The sequence below is a fragment of the Prinia subflava genome, chromosome 4 (genome assembly GCF_021018805.1).
Source record: "Prinia subflava isolate CZ2003 ecotype Zambia chromosome 4, Cam_Psub_1.2, whole genome shotgun sequence".
NCBI lineage: Eukaryota > Metazoa > Chordata > Aves > Passeriformes > Cisticolidae > Prinia > Prinia subflava.
Genome location: NC_086250.1, coordinates 34,890,442 through 34,913,106, shown reverse-complemented (window position 1 = coordinate 34,913,106; position 22,665 = coordinate 34,890,442). Strand labels below are relative to the sequence as shown.

At 38.3% G+C, this 22,665-nt stretch overlaps 1 protein-coding gene across 2 annotated transcripts in view; it reads left to right on the top strand.

Moving 5' to 3' along the window:
* The window catches only part of SYT1 (synaptotagmin 1), a 339,701-nt gene that overhangs the window by 280,693 nt on the left and 36,343 nt on the right, over positions 1–22,665 (top strand). For both annotated transcript variants that reach the window (XM_063396421.1, XM_063396419.1), the window contains exon 9: positions 8,100–8,217. In XM_063396421.1, the coding sequence (XP_063252491.1) occupies positions 8,100–8,217 (118 nt within the window). The remainder of the gene's footprint in view (positions 1–8,099; positions 8,218–22,665) is intronic.

Below are 22,665 nucleotides of genomic sequence, written 5' to 3'. Positions count from 1 at the left end.
GAAAACTTTCCAAATGAAGAACAGTGATACAGAAAGGGACTTATTGTCCTACATGTGCTTGTAGCACAAAAGCAGTCAATGGAAAAAACAGACTTTGGCTTGGGTGAAATTTTACATGAAAGAAAATCTTCACCTTGATAAATTACAGGTGGAGAACTATCTTGTTATAAGTCTTAACCTATCAGCTGTCGACTTAGATCAGCTGTCTGTGGTTTTCCCATTAGGAAATCCAGTTCCTTTTCATTATGCTGTCCTGATCCTTGGTGTGCAGCCCTTTTCAGGTCACTGCTGCACTGCAGTGGGAATCCTTGCTTTTCTGTCTTTGTATGAAGGTAAAGGCACAAGCTGGTTTTGGTACAAAATTGTATTGTGTGCTGCCCTGGAAGTTGGAGAGCAAGGTAAGAAAATTTCTGCAAATGTGAAGGAATGCAGTGTCTTAACAAAGATGGATCCTCAGATTCCCCTGTTCAGGGAAACACTTGAGCACATGGCAGGTCATCATATGTTCTGTTTGCCCTGCCCGTAGCTAGCCAGCAAGCTTCTAGTTGCTGGATGCCAGTATTTATTGCCTCTTTACTATTTGCCAATTCAGAAGATTTTGGAGGAGGCTGCTTTGTAGTGTGGGGTTTGTGATGGGGATCAAGAAAGGGAGCTGGAGGAAGGGCTAGGAGATATTATGGAGGAACACGAAAGCTGAACTGGTGCTGCAGCAAGCAAGAGAGGAGAGAAAGGACATTAGTCAACATTTATTTAATGTCTTAGTATTCGGTCTTATTGTCTTAGTAGTTTATTGAAGTTTCAAAAGGAAAGAAAATGGCTGCCTGCAAAGGTAATCCATTAATTCCATGGAATTTCTCTTTATGTTTTTTGCAGAACAAATAGAAAGATAATACTATATGGCAGCACTGATTTTGCCTCATAGTCTTTCCCTGGTGCTGGTGAATTTCAGCAGTAGTTACCAGCAGCCATAGATGATTAGTCATTCCATCATAGCAATCATTCCACTTTTACTGGTTTGTTCAAATCAGCTTGTTCTGTCTTGGGGTAATCAATATTGTATGGTTGTTGTAGCAAGGACTCTTCATACCAGATATTTCGTACACACATGCAGTCATACATCTTACAAGTAATAAATTGCTAATTATTTTGATTCTTAATTGCAGTTCTTTACTGACTACTGATCCCATGTATTTTTGGATGTATGCTGTAACTCCAGTCTAAAGCTAATTCATAGTCTAAAGCTTTTCATTCAATCACCTTCAGAAACCAAAGACACACTTGGTAGTAGACACTACGTTAACTGGGCATTAAGATACTCATACTTACTACAGGAAATTTCAAATTAAGCAAGGGAACTGTAGTGTGGCTTCCAATTATCCTGTTACAGGAGGACAATCACTTTCTGTAGAGTGATTGCAGTGCATATATAATATTCCAATAATTAGAGAAAAGCTTTGTGATTTGACTTCTCACAATGTCTGATAAGCCAAGAAAAAAAATCTTTCAAATGTATTACATTTCCTTTCAATGTTGTACTTAAACTACTCACTCGAAGACTGGCCTTGTGACATACTGTAGTTAATAAGTTTTCCATGCTGTCAAAAGTAATAATATTAGTGTGCCATTCAGTTAAATTAATTTTGTTTTGTGCACTGGCCTGCATAGACATGAGTGACATTTAGAAATGTGATCAGGCAGGAGCTGAGGAGAAGCCAAGTGGGAAAACAGAGGGACGTGCAATCATTAAAGCAGAGCAGCCAGCAGCAAGCGTTTTTGGGCAGGCAAAGAGTTACAGAAAACCAGGCTATAATGTTCAGCCATATATGATTCATTCATTCCTCTCTTTCTCATTTATTTAAGAAATTCATTTTCTTGTTGTTTACTTAAGAACTTGGTATGTTTGGTAGCATGGTCTCTTGTCTGGAAATAAAAGAGTGTAGTTGGGCTAATCTTTGATTTCAGCTGCCTTTGGCCAAAGCATTTCTCATTTTGCAAGAGGCATCTGATTGTGATGCTTTTAAACTGATGATGGTGAAGTGTCATTTTCTACTAATAATAACAGTGTTTTCTCTTTCCATTTTCTCTGCTTTTTAGAGAGCAGTAATTGCAGTGCTCTCTCTAAGTAGTTAAAAATGTAATAGGCAGACTAAAAGGAGGAAGCTGACAAAACCTAGTTTGTTAATTTTTTAATAACATTGGCTGGTTCAAATTTATTGCCCAAATTGCCTTCAAGGCAAATTTACCATTGTGTTGGGGATTATTATATAGTTATGGCAGTTAAAAGAAATGCAATCCACTGGTTTTTTATATGTATTGCACTAAGAGGACAGAGATGTGTCACAAATTTCTGTTTCAAGTAGTGCTGTTCAGAGGGGGCTGAGGGGAAACAAGGAAAAAGAAGTAGATATTTTTCTTTCTAGAGAAGGAGCCTGATTGGGCTGATCCCTTTAAGCCAAGGTAAAAAGTAGTGCTGTATAAAAAAGTTGTATCACAAAGAGTCAGAGTAGGACTGTGGTGGAGAAGTCAGTCAAAAGGAGTATGCAATTGAACCCTTTCTTTTGGCTCTTTCTCACTTACACTTTATAAGATGACTGTATGCCTACAGATACTACCTCCCAATACCTTTAATGAATTCACTCCATTTGAATTATTCCCTGTCTGCTGTAGAACTTCTCCCTTGTAAAACTTGTCTCATGGACCTTATTTCTATTTCTGTTTTCTCTTCATCTAATATCAGTCTCTTTTCCATCTCTTCTTTAGCCTGTTGTCACTGCTAGTCCCTTTTCTACAGGGTCCAAAGTCAGCCCTCTGGATCTTCACCTTGAAAATTCTGTTTCTTCCAATGTCTCATGCTATAACCTATTTCACTTTGCTGTTTGATTTACTTGTTAGATGTCTTGTAACTGCACGTACGTTATCAGGGACTTATTTTGTTGCCAAGTGTGCACATTTGAAGAGGATGTAATCTATGAGAACTCTTCTAAAAGAAAAAGTTATTAAAAACAAACAGGAGACACTTTGGATCAGACATTCTGTACTTCTGTTTTGTAAGACAAAAAACAGACTCATCAGAGAGTAAGGAATCGTGCAGTAGGGCACTGGTCTGTTCATATTTTATTGTTTTAAAATATTTTCTTTAAAGTTGCAGTAGGTACAGTCATGAACATGATTCTGCCTTTTCTCCAGAGGCTTTTAGCACCTATTTACTTCCAGCTTGGCTGCTGTGTTCATAGGCGTAGAATTCTTTCAGACAACAAAGGAATTACTCCACTCTTCAGATTAATGGTATAGTTGTTAAAGCCCTAAAGTTGTTAGGTTTATATTGACTGGATATATGGATAACATTTTTCAAGTCTGAAACAGGTAGCTTATCCCAGTTTATACTTTATCCCAAAAGTAGTGCCCTACCTTTGGGGTACAGTGGTACTTGGTGTGCATACATATTCATGTGATAGGCTCCAAAGTGCCATAAGGGCTGAGATGTCAGCTCCAGCTTATCTTTTCCTGCTGCACCATCTATTTCTAGCCTGCGTCTACAAACTGAGTTCTAGGAGCTTCTCGCTCACTTCTCACTCCTTTGCCTGATTGTGGCAGAATCATCTTCATATTGTGGGGTCATCTGGGCCCTGATTTGCAAATATAAGAGAAAAATATTCTTTCTTTCTTTCTTTCTGGATTATATCTATTGCAGGTTTGAAATTTTCTGCTTTGTTCTTTAACCATGTATTTATCAAAAATGCAGTGCCTTTGGAACTAGTAATGTCAGACAGCTGTGGTAGCAATACAATTTCACATTTAAAGAAAAAATGGGTGCTCAACAAACCAGTATTGCCCTTGCCCAGTGTGATCCCTGTTTGCTCTATGGGGGTGGAGGAGCAATGCTTTCATAATTCTAGATCCCAGCTATGTATATAGGTGGCTAATTCTACCCACTTGCTACTGTGGCTTAATTGAAGTTGGGATCAGTGTATGTCATCAATTTCTGCATCCATGTGGTTCTGTCACTAGTATTATTGTGGCACTTTTTGAGGCTTAGTGTATTCATGCCTTACATGGCAAGAAAAGGAATTTTTTTGATTTGAGATCTCCATGTGCAAACTGCATGTGGTGGGCTTAAAATTGTCTGAAGTACATCAGTGTGGGGATTGGGATTAGAGATTCTCTCATTACAGTTTACCTGGGTTTCCTGAATTTGAAAGACATGAATTTAGCTCATAACACACATTTATTCTGTCCCTGTTTGAAAACATTTTTGTTGCTGTGAAAACTATACAGTGAACATTATGAGCTTTCATTGTAAATATTGATAGAAGTAAGATGATATTGTTTTGGGTCTTTGCCCATAGATGACATAATATTGTGTTTCTTTCAGGTTTATGCAAATATTCACAATCAAAACCAGGTACCAAAGTTGGAAACCCGCCTCACTGTGTTTATATTCTTCCTATACTGATTGGTTTTGAGTCTCATATCCAATTAGGGAAACGCATATGCTGCTGTGGCTTGTTGTTTTGGTATTGTTTTACTAAGAGAACTGCAAGCATCAACTTTCTCATAATATCTTCCACAAAAAATGTAGAGAATGTTTATATTAATGAGATAGATATATCTGTTAGAGATTCTGCACTACAAATGAGAGTAATCTGCATAAAAAGCATTTTTCTCTGTAGCTCATTAAGAGAGTGTACTGTCAAAGCAAACATCATTACTGACAAATAGGAGAGGAAGCACAGAACAGGCGGGAGCTACTTAAGAGTCATCTCTAAAAAGTCCAGGTCCTCAACAGGACTTCAAATAGCCTTTCCTAAGTTGAAGAAGTGTTAGCAGCACTGTCTCTGTCATTTATGTTCTGCTCCATTGCATCCTCTTTAAAAGTAATGAACTTATGAAGTTGCTTAGATGGAGAGAATCTTTTGATTGGTGTGTAAGCATTATACATGAATAGGTTAATGACTATGAACCTCCCAGCTGGAAGTTTCCAGCACTAACTTACAGTTTCCATCAAAGTAATTTACTAACATAAATTATTTATACACAGGGCTGAAAGAAATTAATAATAACAATAAGGCATCTCCATGGGATAATCACCATACCGGCAGCACTCATCTGTACTGTGTTGCCCTGCAGGGGTTTGTAATTATCTCCTGCAAACCACACCTCTAGTGATTGGGGGGTTTTGCTTCATTGCAGTGCTGCCACTTCCAGTGTTTTACCTGACAAGTACTTTTTGAATTTAAAAAAAAAATGTGTGGCAGTCATGCAAAGAGAAGAGGTTACAAGTACAAGAAGTATTGTAGAAATGCAGTTGATATAGGTTTTTATACCAACAAAAAAAGTACTAAACTTGATTCTGGAGGCATTTAGTGAGGTGCCTACATTTTTTCTTCAGGTTATTCACTGGAATTAGCCCGTTATCTGCTGCCATTTCCCATGGCTTCCTGGTGATCTATGGAAAACTGGCTGTTTGCGTGATGCTACCTTCTTTGTGTTTCCTGCAGCTAAAATTACATTAAAAGAGGCTAAAAAAGCATTAAACATCCTCTTAAAATTACTCTTCTGTCTAGACAATTGCAGTATTTGCACAGTAACATAACATGATTATAGACGTAGAAATGCTGGTGAGAGGTGATGGTCTCCGTGGCAATAGCTGTTGAGTGTAAAGTACTTTCTTCAGCTGCTGAAGCATTCAGATCAGAACCAACAATCCCAATGTTATTTCGTGCTTTTCTAAACTCTTGTCTCAACACAAGATTACAAAAAAAAAAAAAAAAAAAGCCACCAAACAAAGGTTTTTTTAAAAATCAAATATTGAAACCAGCAAAAGCTAAAAAACTCCTCCTTACAACTATCCACTGAAAGGAACAGTTAGATTGTTTTAAAGGGGGACAAAAGTTCCTACACTGCTAAAAGTAAAGCTCTGCCTAATGCATCTGGAGGTGAGGCAGAGCCCTTGAATATTGAGTAATACGTAGATACAAAGAGCTCTAAGATGGAGGGACTAAAATAAGCTTTCATATATACTTTGTTTCAGTCTTCTCGGAGCCCCATGAATCCACAGGCAAATTTAAGCCAACTCTACAATGTAATAGAGGAGTGACTCTGAAGAATACTGGGTGGCTGAGTGACCTGTGATCATGATAACACAAATCAATAAGCAATTGATTTCTTTCATTCTGAACAACCTGCAAGTGATAGATCAACTTCACTGTTACCTTGTCCAATAGGGACTTGCAAAACCCAATGTCAGGTGAACAGGAGCAGGTGAACAGTTTTGCTGTCACTGTGCCGTTTGAAGCTCAGCTGAAGCCAGGAATGAGCTATGTAGATTGCATGGCTGAAGTCCGTATTTTCATGATCTGAATCTGTGCTGGGATTTAGGACAGTATATGCAGTCAGAGAAGAATAGTGAATTCTTTCATGGTAGTGCATGTTCTGAAAGACGTCTAGGGTTGTTGTAGATGTAACTTCTTTTATATTTGTGTCATTCCTTTGAACAAGGTAAATAACATCATTCTAGCTCTTCTGGGTCAGACAGCAGTCTCCTCCCCAACTACTCAGTTTGCAGCCTGAAGAGTCCTAATCTGCTGACATGTTCCTTCTGCAGAAACTGTGTTATATCTTTGTTTATTCCTGCTGCTTTTCTTGGAATCTGTCCCAGTTCTACCATATCCTTTTGGGGTGAGGAGGACATAATGAGTTTTCAAGATACTGGCACAAATGCTGTGTTCTGACAGCATTTTTATACAATACACCCATTTAACATCACAAGCTATTTTGTTTGTTCTGTCTGAGCATATCTTAACTACATGTAACTAGGCTTGTTCTGTATGTTTCCTGACCACTGGTGATGAGATGATGTCTCGCAGGGAACTCTATTACTATCCCTAGATTTCAGTCCCAGCTTGAAATAATCAGTTTAGAATCTGTCACTTTATAGGTAAAGTCCTTTGCACATGGACTGTCTATTCTGTAGGACAAATCCACTACATCCATGAGTATGTGAGCGAGTTGCTCTCAGTTATGTCTAAGCAAACACTGGAAGCAAAGAGATATGATCAAAGAAATGTACTTTATACTCTACTGTCAGAATAAATTGTAGAAATATACATATGCCATAAGAGCTAATACCTTTGAAAGAGAAGCATGTCTGTCTAAATTTTTTTTATTGATCTGCTTGGTGTAAGCTCATCCTTCTTGTCTCAAAAACATCCTTATTGGCCCCCCTAGAGATATCATGGGCCTTGAAGGAAAGGAGGAAAGCAGCTTGGATGATCCAATTCATCATTGCTAAACAATATCCTCCCTCTCTCATCTGCACGTTCCTATCTCTTATTCATCCTTTTAAAACAAAGTTCCTGTAATTTTGAACATCATTCAGCTTTTTCCTCTTTGCCAGGACTGTTAGGAAAATATTAAGCAATGAATAGCAAAAGACTGCATTTGGCAGGATCTCAAATGATGAGCTGGAAGGCAAAACCAAATCCTTCCAGCTATTCCTTATGTGAGGAGGGATGTACTGTGTCCTTTCATGGTCTCTATCTGCTTTTTTTTTTTTCCTGTTCTGACAGATAGGAGACAAGTCTTTTTTTATACTGAATATTTTGTACTTGGTGGTTTTTTTGTACTTTTTGCTTTTGTGACAAAGTGTCATGAGAAAGATCCATATTACTGTTTCACCGGAAATAGCCTAGTAGCTGTGTGTGGATTTTTCTTAACAGAGTTCCACTGAAATGCAGCCTGGAGAAAACAAAAGATTCCTGGCTTAATTTAAAGAGCTAACAGTACTTGTGTGACCCCTATTGTCAGGGGTGGAATCATGAGAAGTATCACTTACTTTCTGGCCAGAGCATATCTTGTCATTTGGTTCTGTGTAGGATAGTTGCTGCAACAGACTTGAGGTTGTCAATCCAGATGTATTCAGATTTAATCTAAACAAATTGTGGTAATTTTCTCAATATTGTTCATCTGAATGTTCTCTTTAGCAGTACAAGTTAGAGATGTAATCCTCCTAATTCTTTGCGGGGCTTTCAAAATTGCATTTTCTGAAAGGTAAAAAAAAATCATTAAAATAAAACATCATGTCTTGTTTGCTTTCACAGCAAGAAAAGCTGGGTGATATCTGCTTCTCCCTCCGTTATGTGCCTACGGCTGGCAAACTGACTGTCGTCATTCTGGAGGCAAAGAACCTGAAGAAGATGGATGTCGGTGGGCTATCAGGTACGTGTGTGAAAATCTGCTTCAAGATTTTGTGGGCTTATAAAGGCAGAAAATCAACTCATTTTCTGTTGGAGGTCTCTTGGCTGAGAAGGTAAGGGCTCTTGCTCCCTGTCTGGAAGATGTGGTTTGTGTTTTCATGAAAGTTAGGGCATGACTGAGTATATCAGAACTAATTCTAGGTTATAAAAAAAATCACAATACGTTGCATTCCACTCCAAGACAAGGTCTGAAGTGTCACACAATCAGATGACAGTGCAAGCTCTCTGTACTTTCCTTCTCTCCTGTTGCCTAGAGATAAATACAGACTATTCAGACAAGAGAAAAAATCTGCCTACAATTCCTATTGTCTGTTTAATCTCACAAAATGTGAGCATTTCACTGCAATGTTGCAGATAATAGGTAACAGAGGAGCTCACCACAGGTTGCCATGCTGACTGCTGTTTGAGGTGCTAGGAAGATTGTTTCTGCATTTGAAGGGCTCAGGTGTGATTGCTTACATGTGCAGAGTTAGAGGTGCTCTGCATCTGCATGCACACCAGAAATCAAAGTGCATGTGGTGGGCAGTGAGGCTGATATCCCCAGTGTGCTCAGTACCTGCCACCAGCCCTGGTAGCCTTCCCATGGGGTGAGGCTGTGCACTGTGTGTGGCAGGGATGTGCCACCTCTGAGGGACGCTGCAGTCGGCACTGTGGCATCAGGGCTGTCTCCCACCAACCTGTTGCAGCTCCCTGTAGGTTTCTGTTCTCTGTTGCATCTGGAATTTGGACACAAGTTGCTGTCTAAATTGCCAGTTAGTTGAGATCAAATTAAATAACAAGATGCTTTATGAGGTAGGGCTTTCCAGGAGAAATTTGGTTTGTATGCCTTGTGTTTAGAAGAAACAGTTGCTGCCCACCGTTGAGAATGAAGCTGTTTCCAGCACAGTTCTAGGACCAAAAGCTTTTACAGGTGCCACTAACACATAGAGGATGTAATTGCTCATTTTGATTTACCAAGTGACAAGAAAAAAGTGTTTTGCCCTTATTTTTTTATAATCTTAGCACAAGGTACTAGTTATGTGCAAAATAAACAGAAATGAGAACTTACTGAAAGCAACTGTGAAGGTTTTATTTACCACTTTCAAGGAATAATAACTGGAGGACTTTCCCATAGTGAGGGGAAACAAAGTCTTCTATAGTAACCAGCGTGGGTTTTTTTGTTTTACTTGCATCTAAAGTTATCCACTGCACAGCAACAGACACAGAAGTAAAGGACATACAAGTGTTGTTGTAGTCATTACTCAATAAAGTCTAGCCTTTTCTTGTCCACAATGGACACTCAATTAAGACACACCCCTGACCGTTTCCCTAATGCTCACAATGAACAATTGTGAATTAATGTTCATAAGCACATTTACTCCTAATGGTTTCCTAATGAAAGATTAGATTCTCATCATGACAAAGTGGGGGGATTTTTGACTGAGGGTTAGCTCTGGCAGCCAGAGCATCTATATTCTATTCCAAACTTTGTGAGAAATGTGATGAATAATGTGTACTCAGCTTGTAAGAAGTGAAAGAGAGGGGCAGGGGAAGCTCTAATGAACTGAAGAGCTTCTACAAACTTCAGATGGAAATTACAGTACATTATGTGGGAAATAACTATGAGGAGAATGGACTTAATCTTCACTGTGTTCTGAGGCACATAGAGGACATTTAAATTTCTAGGGAAAGAGAGGTTTTGTTCTCCTTTTCTAGGGCCGTGCCAAACCTGAAACATCATGTTCTCTTGGAGACAAACAAACCCAATGGGATACCATAGTTGTAGCACGAATTCAAAAGTCACTGACAGTGATAAGTGGCAGTTATTCTGGTATTCCTGAGGCAGTAATTATAGATGAAATGATGTTGGTTTAAAGTAGATCCAGTATCTTTCATTAGGGAATTTATCTTTTGAATAAATTATGCAGGAACAACTTTGGAAATCAAGCTGAGATTCTGTTGTCATAATTCACACTAAATAATACCTAGACTCTAAGTGCTAATGAAGGTGCTAGGATTTTATCTTGATTAGCAAATATTTCCCCCTAGTTTTGTTACTTTCTCTAGATACTAAAATGGCTTTTCATATTGTAAAACTGAACATTTTGCATGACAGTGGAGGCGGTAAAAGATTAACAATCAAATGTGAACTCAAACTGAATGTTACCAATTCCATTAACCATTAACACCATTAACAAGAGGTGAAAATGCTGTAGTTGACACAGATGGGGGAAACAAATCTTAGCAGTTTGTCTAAAATAGACAAAAATACCTTTTTTGTTGTTGTTTTGAGTTTGGGATATATCTTTTAGTTGTTCTTTCCTGGTTTTGAGAAGATACTGGAAAATGCAGACATTTGGAAAGGGTTCTGCTTTTCTCTTGCACCCATCCTTGGTGCTTCTATGAAGTTTACCTGCCTCACAGAGAGAAGGAGCAAGGCCCTGGCTCCTGCAGAGGGAGCACTGACAAGCATTCACAGTAGCAGTTGGTGGCTTCCTTCTGGCTGCCTCTGAGCACATCTAGAGTTTTACTGCTGCTAGTAAATATCTGCTGTACCTTTGCCCTCAACAATGTGGGAAGTTTCACCATTTATATTATCTTTAGTCTCAGTGCAAAGAACCAGTCACTGTAGCTCAGTAGTCATCTGAACTTCTACTACTCTATATAAGTTTATTAAATCCATAATTTTTGGCCAATTTGGCTTAAATACATGCTTGATTTTCTTCTAATATGTATGTTTATGTTAGGCAGATAGAGAGAGCCCTGTTACAAAAGTATCGAAAGCGAGAGAGATTGAAATGTATTGAGAGACTACCTTTCCTAGCATTTTTACAGGGCCTCAGCTGGTGAGCCTTAATCCTACTAGTCAGCATCTATATCATACTTAATGGTTACTACAGCTGGGTTTTTGGTTTTTTTTAAATCTTTCTAAAAGCATTTATCACCAGCATTTTTTATAAATTTCATTAGCAGTCAAAAGCCTAGCATAAGTCACTTTGGCAACAGATAATGAAAACAACAAACTAACCATCAAATTCATTAGACTTACTGTAACAAAACCGTATCACCCATCTGAGCAATCAACTCCCAGGTCTTAAACTTAATTTCAACTTCAGGCTGTGACTAGGGCAAACCATGGCTCAAACAATGAAACTATTTAGCCTGAGCTCATCAAGTCACTGCAACAAGTGGAAATTATTACTTCTGGTGGACAAGGGCCTCTGGCAAGCAATTATGCATATTCTAAAATGGCATTGTAATTATTTAAATTATATTCAAATGCATTGCTAATGAATCTGACATCTGGAAGGTGATGTGTAGGAATTAAGGATACAAAGCAATTATTTTTGTTTATCTGAACTTGGTGATTTGGGGTGGCTTTATAAGCATACTTCACCTAAAATGTCCATCAGACTTAGAAACTTAGGTCTTACGGGGAACTTAGACTCTCAAGTTACTCCATGGGTTTTAATTTCTTTTAGGTGATTTGCAGAATTGGAAGATTTCAAAACCAGTTTATGGTTTAATCTCTCCAAACAGTCCTTAGAGACATAATCCAGCTAATTCCTTGATGAGGGCACAATGCAGTTCACCAACATTATTCAGTTCATAATGGTTGTCTGTTAGTTATGGTACTTCATTAGGGTTATGATCCCTTCTGCTCCAGAAAAAGACAGGAATTAGCTGCAGCTCCCCTATGAGATATTCATTTAAATCAAAGTAATACTGATTTCAGATACAGATTTAAATAAGTATGAAACCTTATTTGAAATTGATTTTAATCTTATTTGTAGTTGTAATTTTAACTTATTTTCTGAAGTGAAATTGGTTGTGTAACCCTCAGCGCACTTGAGTAGTAGCTAACTGTGGTCTGTGGGATAAATATGGTGCTTCTTTTTACTACACAGGAAAATTTGAAATATAGACATTGTACAAGCAGTTCTATAGATTTCCATATATTTAGCCATACCCTCCATTTGTATTTGGTTTTGTTCCTAACATAAAATAAAAACTTCCATTTCAAGGTCCATCAGCTTTCTCTGCTTTGACCAAGCCAATGTTTGAAATAAATGACCTGAGTACCTTGAGAATACCTTTCCCTCTAAACCTTCAAGAGTGGCTGGGGCTGGCTCCTAAACAGACTGTTGTTATATGGTGTTTGGCCAGTCAGGCCCTTCAGCTTAAGTGCCTTATTTTGGTTTTGATTTGGGTTTTTTAAGAACTTCAGTGGCTCTGTATATTATGGTGAAATACGGGTTTGTATCAAGAAGTCACCTTTTAGCAGCTGATAGTAAGTGTAAGACTTAACACATCTTGTCATCTTTTCAGGATTAATTTTACTGTGGTTTATTCCTTCTAAAAATCTTTGAAAGTGAATGTGCTTTTTGTTCTCTTTGTATTATTTTAGTATGCTTAGCTTTTAGTGAATATGTTTACCAGGAATGTATCCTAGAAGCAAGCAATACACCCTCCCCTTATGTCCTCAGCACTGCTGCCTCTCACCATTCCCCAGTTTCAATGGGGAGTAGATGCCCTAGCTGGCATGGGCTCAGGTATTGCCTTAGGAACTGTTGCCAAGTAACAGATACTGTAGCAGACCCTAAATTGTACTGTTTAGTGCAAATTAATGCTAGAAATAACTGCAAGGAGAATAGAATTGTCACTGGATCCCTGTGCTCTTCCTTCTGCAGAAAGCTGCACATATAGTTGTGAAAGGAGAGCAGCCCATAATTGGGCCCATTATGTGTGCAAGCTGATCTCAATATTTATGAGTTATAAATAGAAAATACACAGCACCCCTTTGTACCCACCAAGTAAATACTCTGAACCATCTCTGGGGACCAAATGGTTCTATAGCAGGAATATAGCTAGTTTTCTACAATTCAAAACATTGCATTCAAATTCAAAAGGTTTGGTTCAACGTCCTAGAAAAGAATTGAGAAATTAAAAATCATTTAGAGACCAGGTCTTTGAAGACCAAGTGAATGCTCATTACAGAATCAGAGCATTCACTTTAATAACTTCATGAAAACATAAGAAACCTTAAAAGCTGGCTAGCACAAGTACAATATTATGGGAAAAGAAATACACCATTAATGTCATGGTCTTGCTATAAGCTCTATTGTAAGCATAACTCAGCAAGTATTAAGGGAAAGGAAAACAGCCTTATTAAAAAATGAAAGTAAAAATAAACAACAAACCACCACCACCACTGTATTTTCAACTAGCCTAATCCTAAGGAATCCAGCAGAGATCAGTACCAACAAATATTTTAAGATCCCTACTTAGTGTAGGCACGCTGGTGAGCAAAGCAGGAAAAGGGCCGAGTTTATTTACAAAACTCAATTTTATACATTTCTTATGGTGCTCGTGGACTGGAGGATGTAATTCCACCTCTCAATCCACATTGGTCAAGCCAACTGTCAATCAACTTTCTCCTCTTGCCTAAAAATATGTAAACAATGAAGGACAGTTAGCAAAACATGGCCATTGTTTATAGTACGAAGTGTGAGAAAGTAAAAATTCTAATTCCAATATGAACAACAATACAGAAGGCTTAGAAAAGTCTTCAAAACCAGGGTGACAGATTTCTACATCATTTAACATCTCAGTCTCCCTACTACACCAGCAGAACTTCCAACAGCAGATGACTGCAGCGGTGCATCTCTCACACTCGCAAAGCGATGGCGCAGCATTGCACTAAATTCACTGTGGGCTCCTACAGCGGTGATGGTGTCAGTCTGCAAATCTCCATCACATTAAAACCTTTCTCTCCTGCCTGAAAGAACGTTCTTCTTGGTGACATCTTCTCTGACACTGGACAGTCGGTGGGGGGGTTGCCTGAGGTGGTCCTTCCTCAATAGTTAATTAAGGTATTAGGGAGTTGTCTCTTCTAATCCCAACTCAAGCTTTTGACAGCGAGCCATCTTCTTCCTCAACTTAAAAGCTGAAGGAGAAAGTGCCAAAATCAACATCTGTTCCAAAGTACAATGTATTCATCATAGAAGCTACGTTAAAGAATACACAGACTCTCACATTTAAGGGCATTTTGGAAAGTCTTAGGAGGAAATTGTCAGGTAATTGTCCATTTTGTAGTGAGTCCACAATTTCCACTGCATCACATGCTACAGCTATTGCACACAGCAATATATTGTATTAGATGAACAGTCAAATTTGTTGATTCATACAGAGAAGCAGTCAAATTGTTCTGCTCTTTTATTTCTCCTGTGCTTAAAATGAGGAAAACAAGACTATGCTTTCTGGTTGTCAGAGAAGTTGTACTAAACCTGTGGGCATTGCTGTGAGAAATCTTTGGGCAATCACTGTGCTGAAAAAGTTCCTTGGCTCAATAGCTGTCTGAATAGCTTCTTGATTTGAGAAAGGAAAGGTTATTTCATGTAGACACTGACCAAAGGTATGGGTGGGCAACACCCAGCTGGCTGGACTCTGCCAGTCAATAGTCAGCATTTTCTGGCATTTCTATATATTTCCTCCTACTTCCCTTCCCCAAAACAAAGAACATGAAGACTTCTTATTCTTTTATTTGAATAGCCACATCTATAACAATGTATTTGGAGTTTGTATGCCTGATTCTTCCTGATTAAATTATAGTAAGTTTTTATTTGGTTGTGCAGTCCCAAAGCAAGTGTAAAAATGTGTGTGTTAATCATCTCATTTTCATATAAGTAATTAATGCTTTAGGTTTTCAAGTTCCTCAAGAATTTCATAGCAATGTGAGTGGCTGTAAAATGGATGTAGAAATACTGTAGATAGATTCTAGAATCCTCAGGGAAATTAGTCAGTTCTCCTACAAGTAAATTTAATTTCTTTTTACTCTCTGAAAATTGCAGCCTACATATTTTTAATGGGTTTTAAGAAAAAAAATAGAAATGAAAAAAGAAAATATCTTTTTCATCGTTATAAATACAGTTTAGATAAGTGTCTAAATCTGCAGAGAAAGTAAGGAAGATATAAATGAAGCTATTTCCTTAACAGTGTAAAGTTATACAGGTTTTTCAGACAGCATGATGAGCATTAGCATTATTGATGCAATTGAGATTTGATGAAGTCTGTGGCACTGTCTGAAGAACTAGAAACAGTTTTAAAGTTTTTACATTACTTTAAATCCCACATGCATCTTCTGTTTGTTTAATCCCATGTGGGTAGAAACATGATTCATTTTGTGGTTGCTTGTTATAGACCTCCCACCTCTGTTTCCAGTGTGTAACTCCTTTATGTGCACATGTCAATGGAAAGAAACATTTCACAAATCAGACCCTTGATCCCAGATTAGTCCTGAAGGCGGGAGGAGTTGTATGCAAAGAAGGGAACTGCACATTTCCTCTAGTACACTGATGAAAACCTCTGTGACAATGGAGAATGTGCTTCAGTGTAAGAAGAGAGATAAGAAAACAGGTGCTTGTAGTTCTTGGTCCATATCATTACTTAAATCCTTTATGGGTCATAGCTGTTCAAATCTGTTTGCACATTTGGCAAGTGAGGCTCTCCAATGGCAGCTGCAAGATAGTATTTGGCAAAATGAAAAGGAACTTTCCCCTTGCCAATTCCAAAGTTTATTTTCCAAAACCTCTCTAACTAAAGATGAAAGTCAAGTCCTACCCTTTCTTCTATTGATGCAGTTCCCCAGAAATGTCCTATTACCCTTCTTTTGGTAACAGAAGAGATGTACAGTCTTGTTGCTGAGATTGAGATGCCAACATTCAGTTTTTCTCATTGTGCCTTTTGTCTCTCTGAGTGATATGAATCTCAATGGGGTTCTCTTTTCAAATTTTTTATTCTTCACTCTCACTTCCATGATGCTGTTGATGAGGTAGGAAAGCTGCCAGCATTTGAGCCCTGTCTTTTCCCTTCCAGCACAGGTCATGCTGCTTTAGAGCCACTTTGTTCTATTTGAGACAGTCATGGGCTGGGGCCAGTTTGATTAACTGGAGATTACCTGCCAACAAGGTGAAAAAGCAAAGCCCAGAAATTCCACTTTTCCCAAGTAAAGAAGGAATTATGTGGGTGGAAGTGAAAATTATCTTGGTTTTATTCCTGGCTATTGTTTTTGTCCATTTGTTTATTAGCTGTGAAAGTCAATACAGTGCTTTCTTCATGAGGGTCTTCTTCAGCATGATTAACATGTGTCACTTCTGTGAAATCTGCAGATATGTTGAAGGGGAAGATAAGGCTGGGTATGAGTGAAGGATCTACACAAGTAACCCCTTTATTTAGATTCTGATTTAAGACAGTTAAGATGCTAAACAATTACTTTACAAAGCTGAAGAGAGGAATCTGGTCTTATTTTAAACTTCCTTAACAATATGATCTGTTTCGAAGCCAAACCTGTTTTTTTTTATCTCTGTTATACCAGCCTTGTTGATAAGATGGAGCCGGCTGTGTTTCTCTCAACTCTCATGCACCTATCAGCAACATAAAAAAGTAATAAAACCAGTAATATGGAGGGAACAACTCGTGACATTTTGTGGTTATTAGTGCAGTGATTCTAGTCCCCCCATGTTTATGAAGTTATTTTTTTTCTGTCTTCTTGATGAATATGCTATTGCTCATTCCCCACATGAATGCCTTTCAATTCTGCTGAGCTGTCTTCAAATTTACAAATAGCAACATTTTTTAGTCTATTAAAATCAAAGTAATGTCTGCGCAGAGGCTTCTTGCTGCATCCCATCAAATCAGATGTTAATGAAATAATTACTGAATAATAAAATATGTAACTAGTTAAGGAAAGACAAAAATCAAGATGACATCCATCCAGCATAACCTTCTTTATTTGACTGCAAACTTCAAATGTTATGTAACACAATTGACCAATGTGGAATGGATAACAGATAGAAATTTTCTTACCAAATACATCTAAAAAGAAATCTGTCATAATAAAGAATCCCATCCAGTGCAAAGCTCCTCTGTGTTCTACCTCTTTTGTGGAAGCATGACACAGGATTTATAAGTTCTGATTTTGTGAACTTCATCACAGTATAATCTCTCATGTCTGAGTTTGTCAAAAATAAACAGAGATATACATTATGAAGTTATGCATGAGCTTATATAGGTAGATCCAAATTTTAATTCCTGTCCTGTATATATGAGCATTTGGGGATCCAAATGTAATCTCTGCAGCTCAGCAGCATTATTGTAGGAACAGCTTCAAGTCAGAGAAGGGGTTCTGTTTAATCTCAGCTATCAAGCCAAATTCATGGGATCTCCTCTGGATTCCCAGTGGTGTCACAGAACACTTTACATATACAGGTCTGCAGGTTAAATCCACCTTTCCAGTGAAGTGAGTGTGATAATGTCCTGATTGAGCCCTGAGAAAAAAAGCATCTGAAATTCTTTCTGCGCCTCTTCAGCAATCTTTGCAGTACAGCTGGCTCCAGGGCCAGTCTCTTTCCAGCACTCCTGCAGTAAGTCCCAGGAAGCCGAGCTGAAGCACTCAGCTGGATCGGTTGCTTCCCATCAGCAAACCATCACATGCTTATCAACATCTGAGGGATGCTAAAAGGAGCGATTATGAGAGCTGGTAACAAAAAGGGGTTTTTAAGTTCAGGAGCCCTGACTATGTGGGATGTGAAGAAATGCTTATGTAAGGATGTGACAGCATCAGCAAGTCTTTTGCTGCAAATTGTTTCAGCTGGTTGGAAGCTAAGTTAATTCAGGCTGCTCCCTCGTGGATAAAAAAAATAGAGGGGCGAAATATTTAATTTAAAACAAGTGCACATTACTTTAGAAATAAGGTGTTTGGGATCTGGATCTGGAAAGCTGTGGGAGCAAAGGTATTTCTGAAAGAGGTTTTACTTGGGCTAAGCAAGTTTAAAGGGTGTTAGGCCAAGCTGCTTCCTGGATGGTGGTGGAAATCAGGGACTGGCTCAGCTATTCCTAGAGATTATTTGTAATGCCCCACTGCTGAGGAACATCAACTTCAGGAAGGTACTATCTGGATTCTGGTCAGGAAATCAGCACTTGATAAGAATAATCTTTTCATCTGCTGCTCTGCTCAGTTTTTTGTGTCTGGTAGTCCCTGTGGCACAGCAAGTGAGTGATTCCCTACATTGATTGAGTTCTTTGACATGAATTAGTCAAGAAATAGACTCAAGTAGGAGAGAGACGTTACTTTTGTCTATTCTAGGGATTGATTGCATTTCTTTGATCAAGGTTTTAGTTCTTCACACAACAAAATGAAGTAGTAGAAGAGAATCCACAACAAAGCAATGAGAGTAATTTGTTTATAAATTAAATTACTCAGACAAGCACATCTTTCACGTACACCAATGCACATTTCCTTTATGTAACTAATACATCTGTGATATTATGAAATACCCATTGCTCTAGATCCTACGTATTATGGTCCTCATCTTCAGGTTCCATGAGGTAGCAGAGGATATGACTGGATTGCTTTTCAGCCTTGAAGGAAGTTTTGCACTGGTGGAATGTTCTATTGCATTAAGAGCTGGCAAAAGCCCAAAGCCAGCAGTAGTCCTCTGGTAATTTCAAATACAGTTTTGTGAGCAATGGAATTATAAGGCATGATTTCCATTAATTTCAGAGTGTGACTGGGTATTCTGATGTCTAATAAAGTATTTGCTTCAATTGAAACTTTTTCCCCCCGTTTGAACATCCATAGTATCTCTTTCACATGTCTGTTTTCTGGTGTGTAATAAGAGGTGAGACCATCTTAGCTTTCACCTCATACAGGGATACTTAATAGGCTTTCTGTATTCCATCTGGCTGCCTGCTCTCAGAAAACTTACAGGAATTTAATGTCTTCAAGAGCCCTGTGATCCTGGTCAATATGCTAAAAAGGTATGGAAAGGGGGCAGTCAGTGACCAGTGTTATTATTGCACTCAAAGAAGACAAAATGATTGCCTACACTGTTTCCTTGGGAACTCAGGGAAAAAAAGTATTTTGTTTGATTGCAAATCCAGTGACAAACACGCTTTGATTCATATTTAAATCTATTCTCATTTTCTTGGCATGTGGTGAGTTTTCTTTTTCTTTTTGATCTCTGTATAAAGGAAATGAATTTTATTTTTATTTAATCTAGATAGCTGCTCCAGTCATTCCAATGATCTAAACCACTCCATTACTTCTCTCCCGACTCTGACTATCTTAAGCTATACCCTGATTTTAGAAACCAGGTTTTGTCTGTGTTGGCTGCCAGCATCTTTCTTCAGCAAAGAGCTTGGTCCCCAAGCATTCTGTTGTTGTGCAAGGTTTGCTTTATGCTGAGCATTTGCAGGATAAGCACTTTGGCTTTCCTTGTTTACATTCTGCTTGCTGTATTTTGTCTTTGTTTACAATTCCAGCACACTTGAATCCTGATAGGTTAAATGGAAGGCATCAGACAGTTGGTGCCTGACCCATCCAGCACACGTCTCTTGCTTTCAGAACAGCCCAGTCATTTTTCACTGGTACTTTGAGGTGCATTCAAATCTGCCTTGGCATCTATCCAGCCTTGCATAATACCAAGCAGAGAACATCCTGTCTGAGACAACAGATTGTTAGTTCAATTATATTCCTGAAATTGAGTTAAAATTCCATGAAAGAGGCTTCAAAATTGAAGGACCCTATGGGAGTGTTGTGGGGGTTTTGTTCATTTGACTTATAGCAATCAGGCATACTAAATGAGATGCATTGTATAAGTGCATGTTCTGTGTGTTGTTTATGGCTATTTATGTTGTATTTGATAACAAAGTGAAGGAAGTAAATTGATAGCTCTGCCACCTATAGGTAAAACAAAGGTCTTGTGCTAAACCTGATAAGGAAAGTGGAGGAGCTTGGACTTCTTGTCTAAAATACTCTTAACAAATTTTTATTATAACCAAAGAGAAGAACTCTGAGCGGTTTCTGAATATGATTAGTAACAATTCCACATTAATGGTGACCAAATTTTATGTTACTGACCAGGGTTCCTACAGTGTGATACGGTAATTAAATTATCCCTCAGTATCTTTGGGTCAGACTCAGTTACAAGCACTCAGGACCACTGCAGGTCTTACTGGACTGAGAAGTATATCTTTCAAATCTGGGTTCTGTTGCCATACTGAAAAGACTGGTAGCCTTGCTGTAACTCATTTCAGTCAATTTTTTTAGTAAAGGGAAGATGGTGCAGTTTTTCTGACAGAGATCCAAGCATCCGTATAGTACAATAGCGTTCTGTATTAATTCTAGTGTTGTTTCATTGAAAGATAGCATTCTGGTCAGATGCAAAGTGTTCTTGCCCAATTTTGTATTTTTACCCTTGTTTTTCTCTATTGATTTTTATTTATTCTCAGAAGCACAGAGGCCAGCTTCTCCATCTGCCTGTTTTATCTCTCCCCATACACTGTTTATTTTCCTCCTTGTTTCTCAAATTGCACACATGTCTGAAGAACTGAAAACTGGCTGTGACACTCAGATTCTGCCATTTCATAACATTCCAATAAGGCAGATTTTCATACTGTCCAGTGGATTTCCATTAGGTGAAGTTTCTGTTTTATTATATAAAGGGCGATAAAACTCAGATTTTGAATGTTCTAATGCTTTTTTATTTAAGCATTTCATGGCCACATAATTAGTAAAGGCTTTGGCTATTTCTGGAGTGCTCTGTGTTAACTACTTTGTCCTGCTTGTGCATAAATGAATGTCACCTTTTTGCTCCTAGGAAACAAGACGCATTACCTATAGATGTCTGTGGGTTTTATTTCTTGTCAACAATTTCTATGTGAATTTTATATGGGGATAATAAACTAGTTTGAGTAGCACATATTCCTAAGTGTTCTGCAAGCCACAATAAAGAGAAAAAATGCAGCGATTAGTGTCTCACAAACTAATCAGAAGCAATAAGGCATGGAAGAAACAGTGTATCACTTAATGACTTAATCATATTTGCATGATAAAGATAGTGGGCAAGATGAGAAAAATCCCTAAATAAAGACAGTGAAAAGTATTTGAGAAAAATTGCATGCGAGCTGCCAGGAAGGCAAAAATTTGGGGTTCATAAAAGATGCAGAGAGTTGCCATCTGTGCATCACTGAAGGCTGGGCACACTAATGCAGTCACATCACGGTTTACACAACGTCACATAAAACACAAACCATTGTGGGAAAGCACCCACTAAATCCACATACAGCTTGTCTTCTCAGCTCCAAAGTCCTCCTTCAGTAAACTGAAGCGTTAAAGTTTGGTTCAGCTGCGTATTTTCAAACTTTACATCAACAGAATATGCTGATACCAGACCTCCAGTTCTAGTGCTGCAGCCATGAAGCTCCACAGATAACATACAAATCAGTTAAAGGCAATGAAGGGCAAGACAGGACTTACCAAAATGAGCAAAAAGCTTCTGCTATTATTTTTATTTCAAATAAGGACAATTCCTGAATCTAAACTCTGGTGGGTGACAGGACTTCAGCTTAGCTGTGTACTTTTGAAAATCCCATCCATACTTAGGCTTTTAAAGACATTTCAAACTATACTTTTATTAACTTTTCCTGGTTCAGTCAGAAGGACCAAATTTTCATGAATCAGCAGTTCAGGGCCAAGTTTTAATAAATTGAAAGGCAGAAGGTTGGTGTCTCAGTTATATCTAAACTCTTTTGTATCACCGCAGGGCCTAACCAGAAATGAGACTTGGGGACCGATCTGAGTTCATCGAGCATGCAGGGCAGGAAGACCCCATTTATTTACAAAAACCCACCTTTATACATTTCCTATGAGACCTGTGGATTGGAGGATGGAATTCCCACCTCCCCACCAGATTGGCCAAGGAGGCTGTCATTCAACCTCCCCTTCTCCTTGAGGAGGAATTCATAACAAGGGCAGTGTTCATAAAACATGGTCCTGTGTTTACATTCAGGAGCACGAGAAACTGCACATTTCTCCTTTAATATGAACGCTCAGCAAACCAGGAAAAAACCTCATGGCAACACTTCTGCACAGCTCTGACAGCACAGGAAAGCTACTCATGTTTTTTCAGTGAATTAGAGGCCTTAAATTTAAAAAATAGTTTCTAATACTCAAGGGTTAATAGGTATTTTAGGGCTTAAGTTAATGCATACCTGAGTCTCTTGGATATGCAGTTAATAGGAAGATGAGAGAGGGCATGGGAATTTAACCCTCTGTCAAGTGACTTGAATAACCAAATTTGAAAAGGAGCACTCAGAAGAAAAATGTGCATATTGCTCATTCCCTTGAGCCCTTTCATCCAAAAGCTGATTCTGAGATGTCAATGAGCCATATGATAAAAATATTTTAAGGAGAGCTTAGACTAGTAAGTACACTTCAGTTTCTAAAGTATAACAAAAGGAAAAACACTTTTTGTCTGAGAAGCGCCTCTAGCATTTCTCAGGAAGTCTCTAAACATTAGTATTCCAAATGGCTCTGCAAATGCAGTTGCATGAGGCAATGGAGATATGGGTGCATGGAAATGTGACTGAT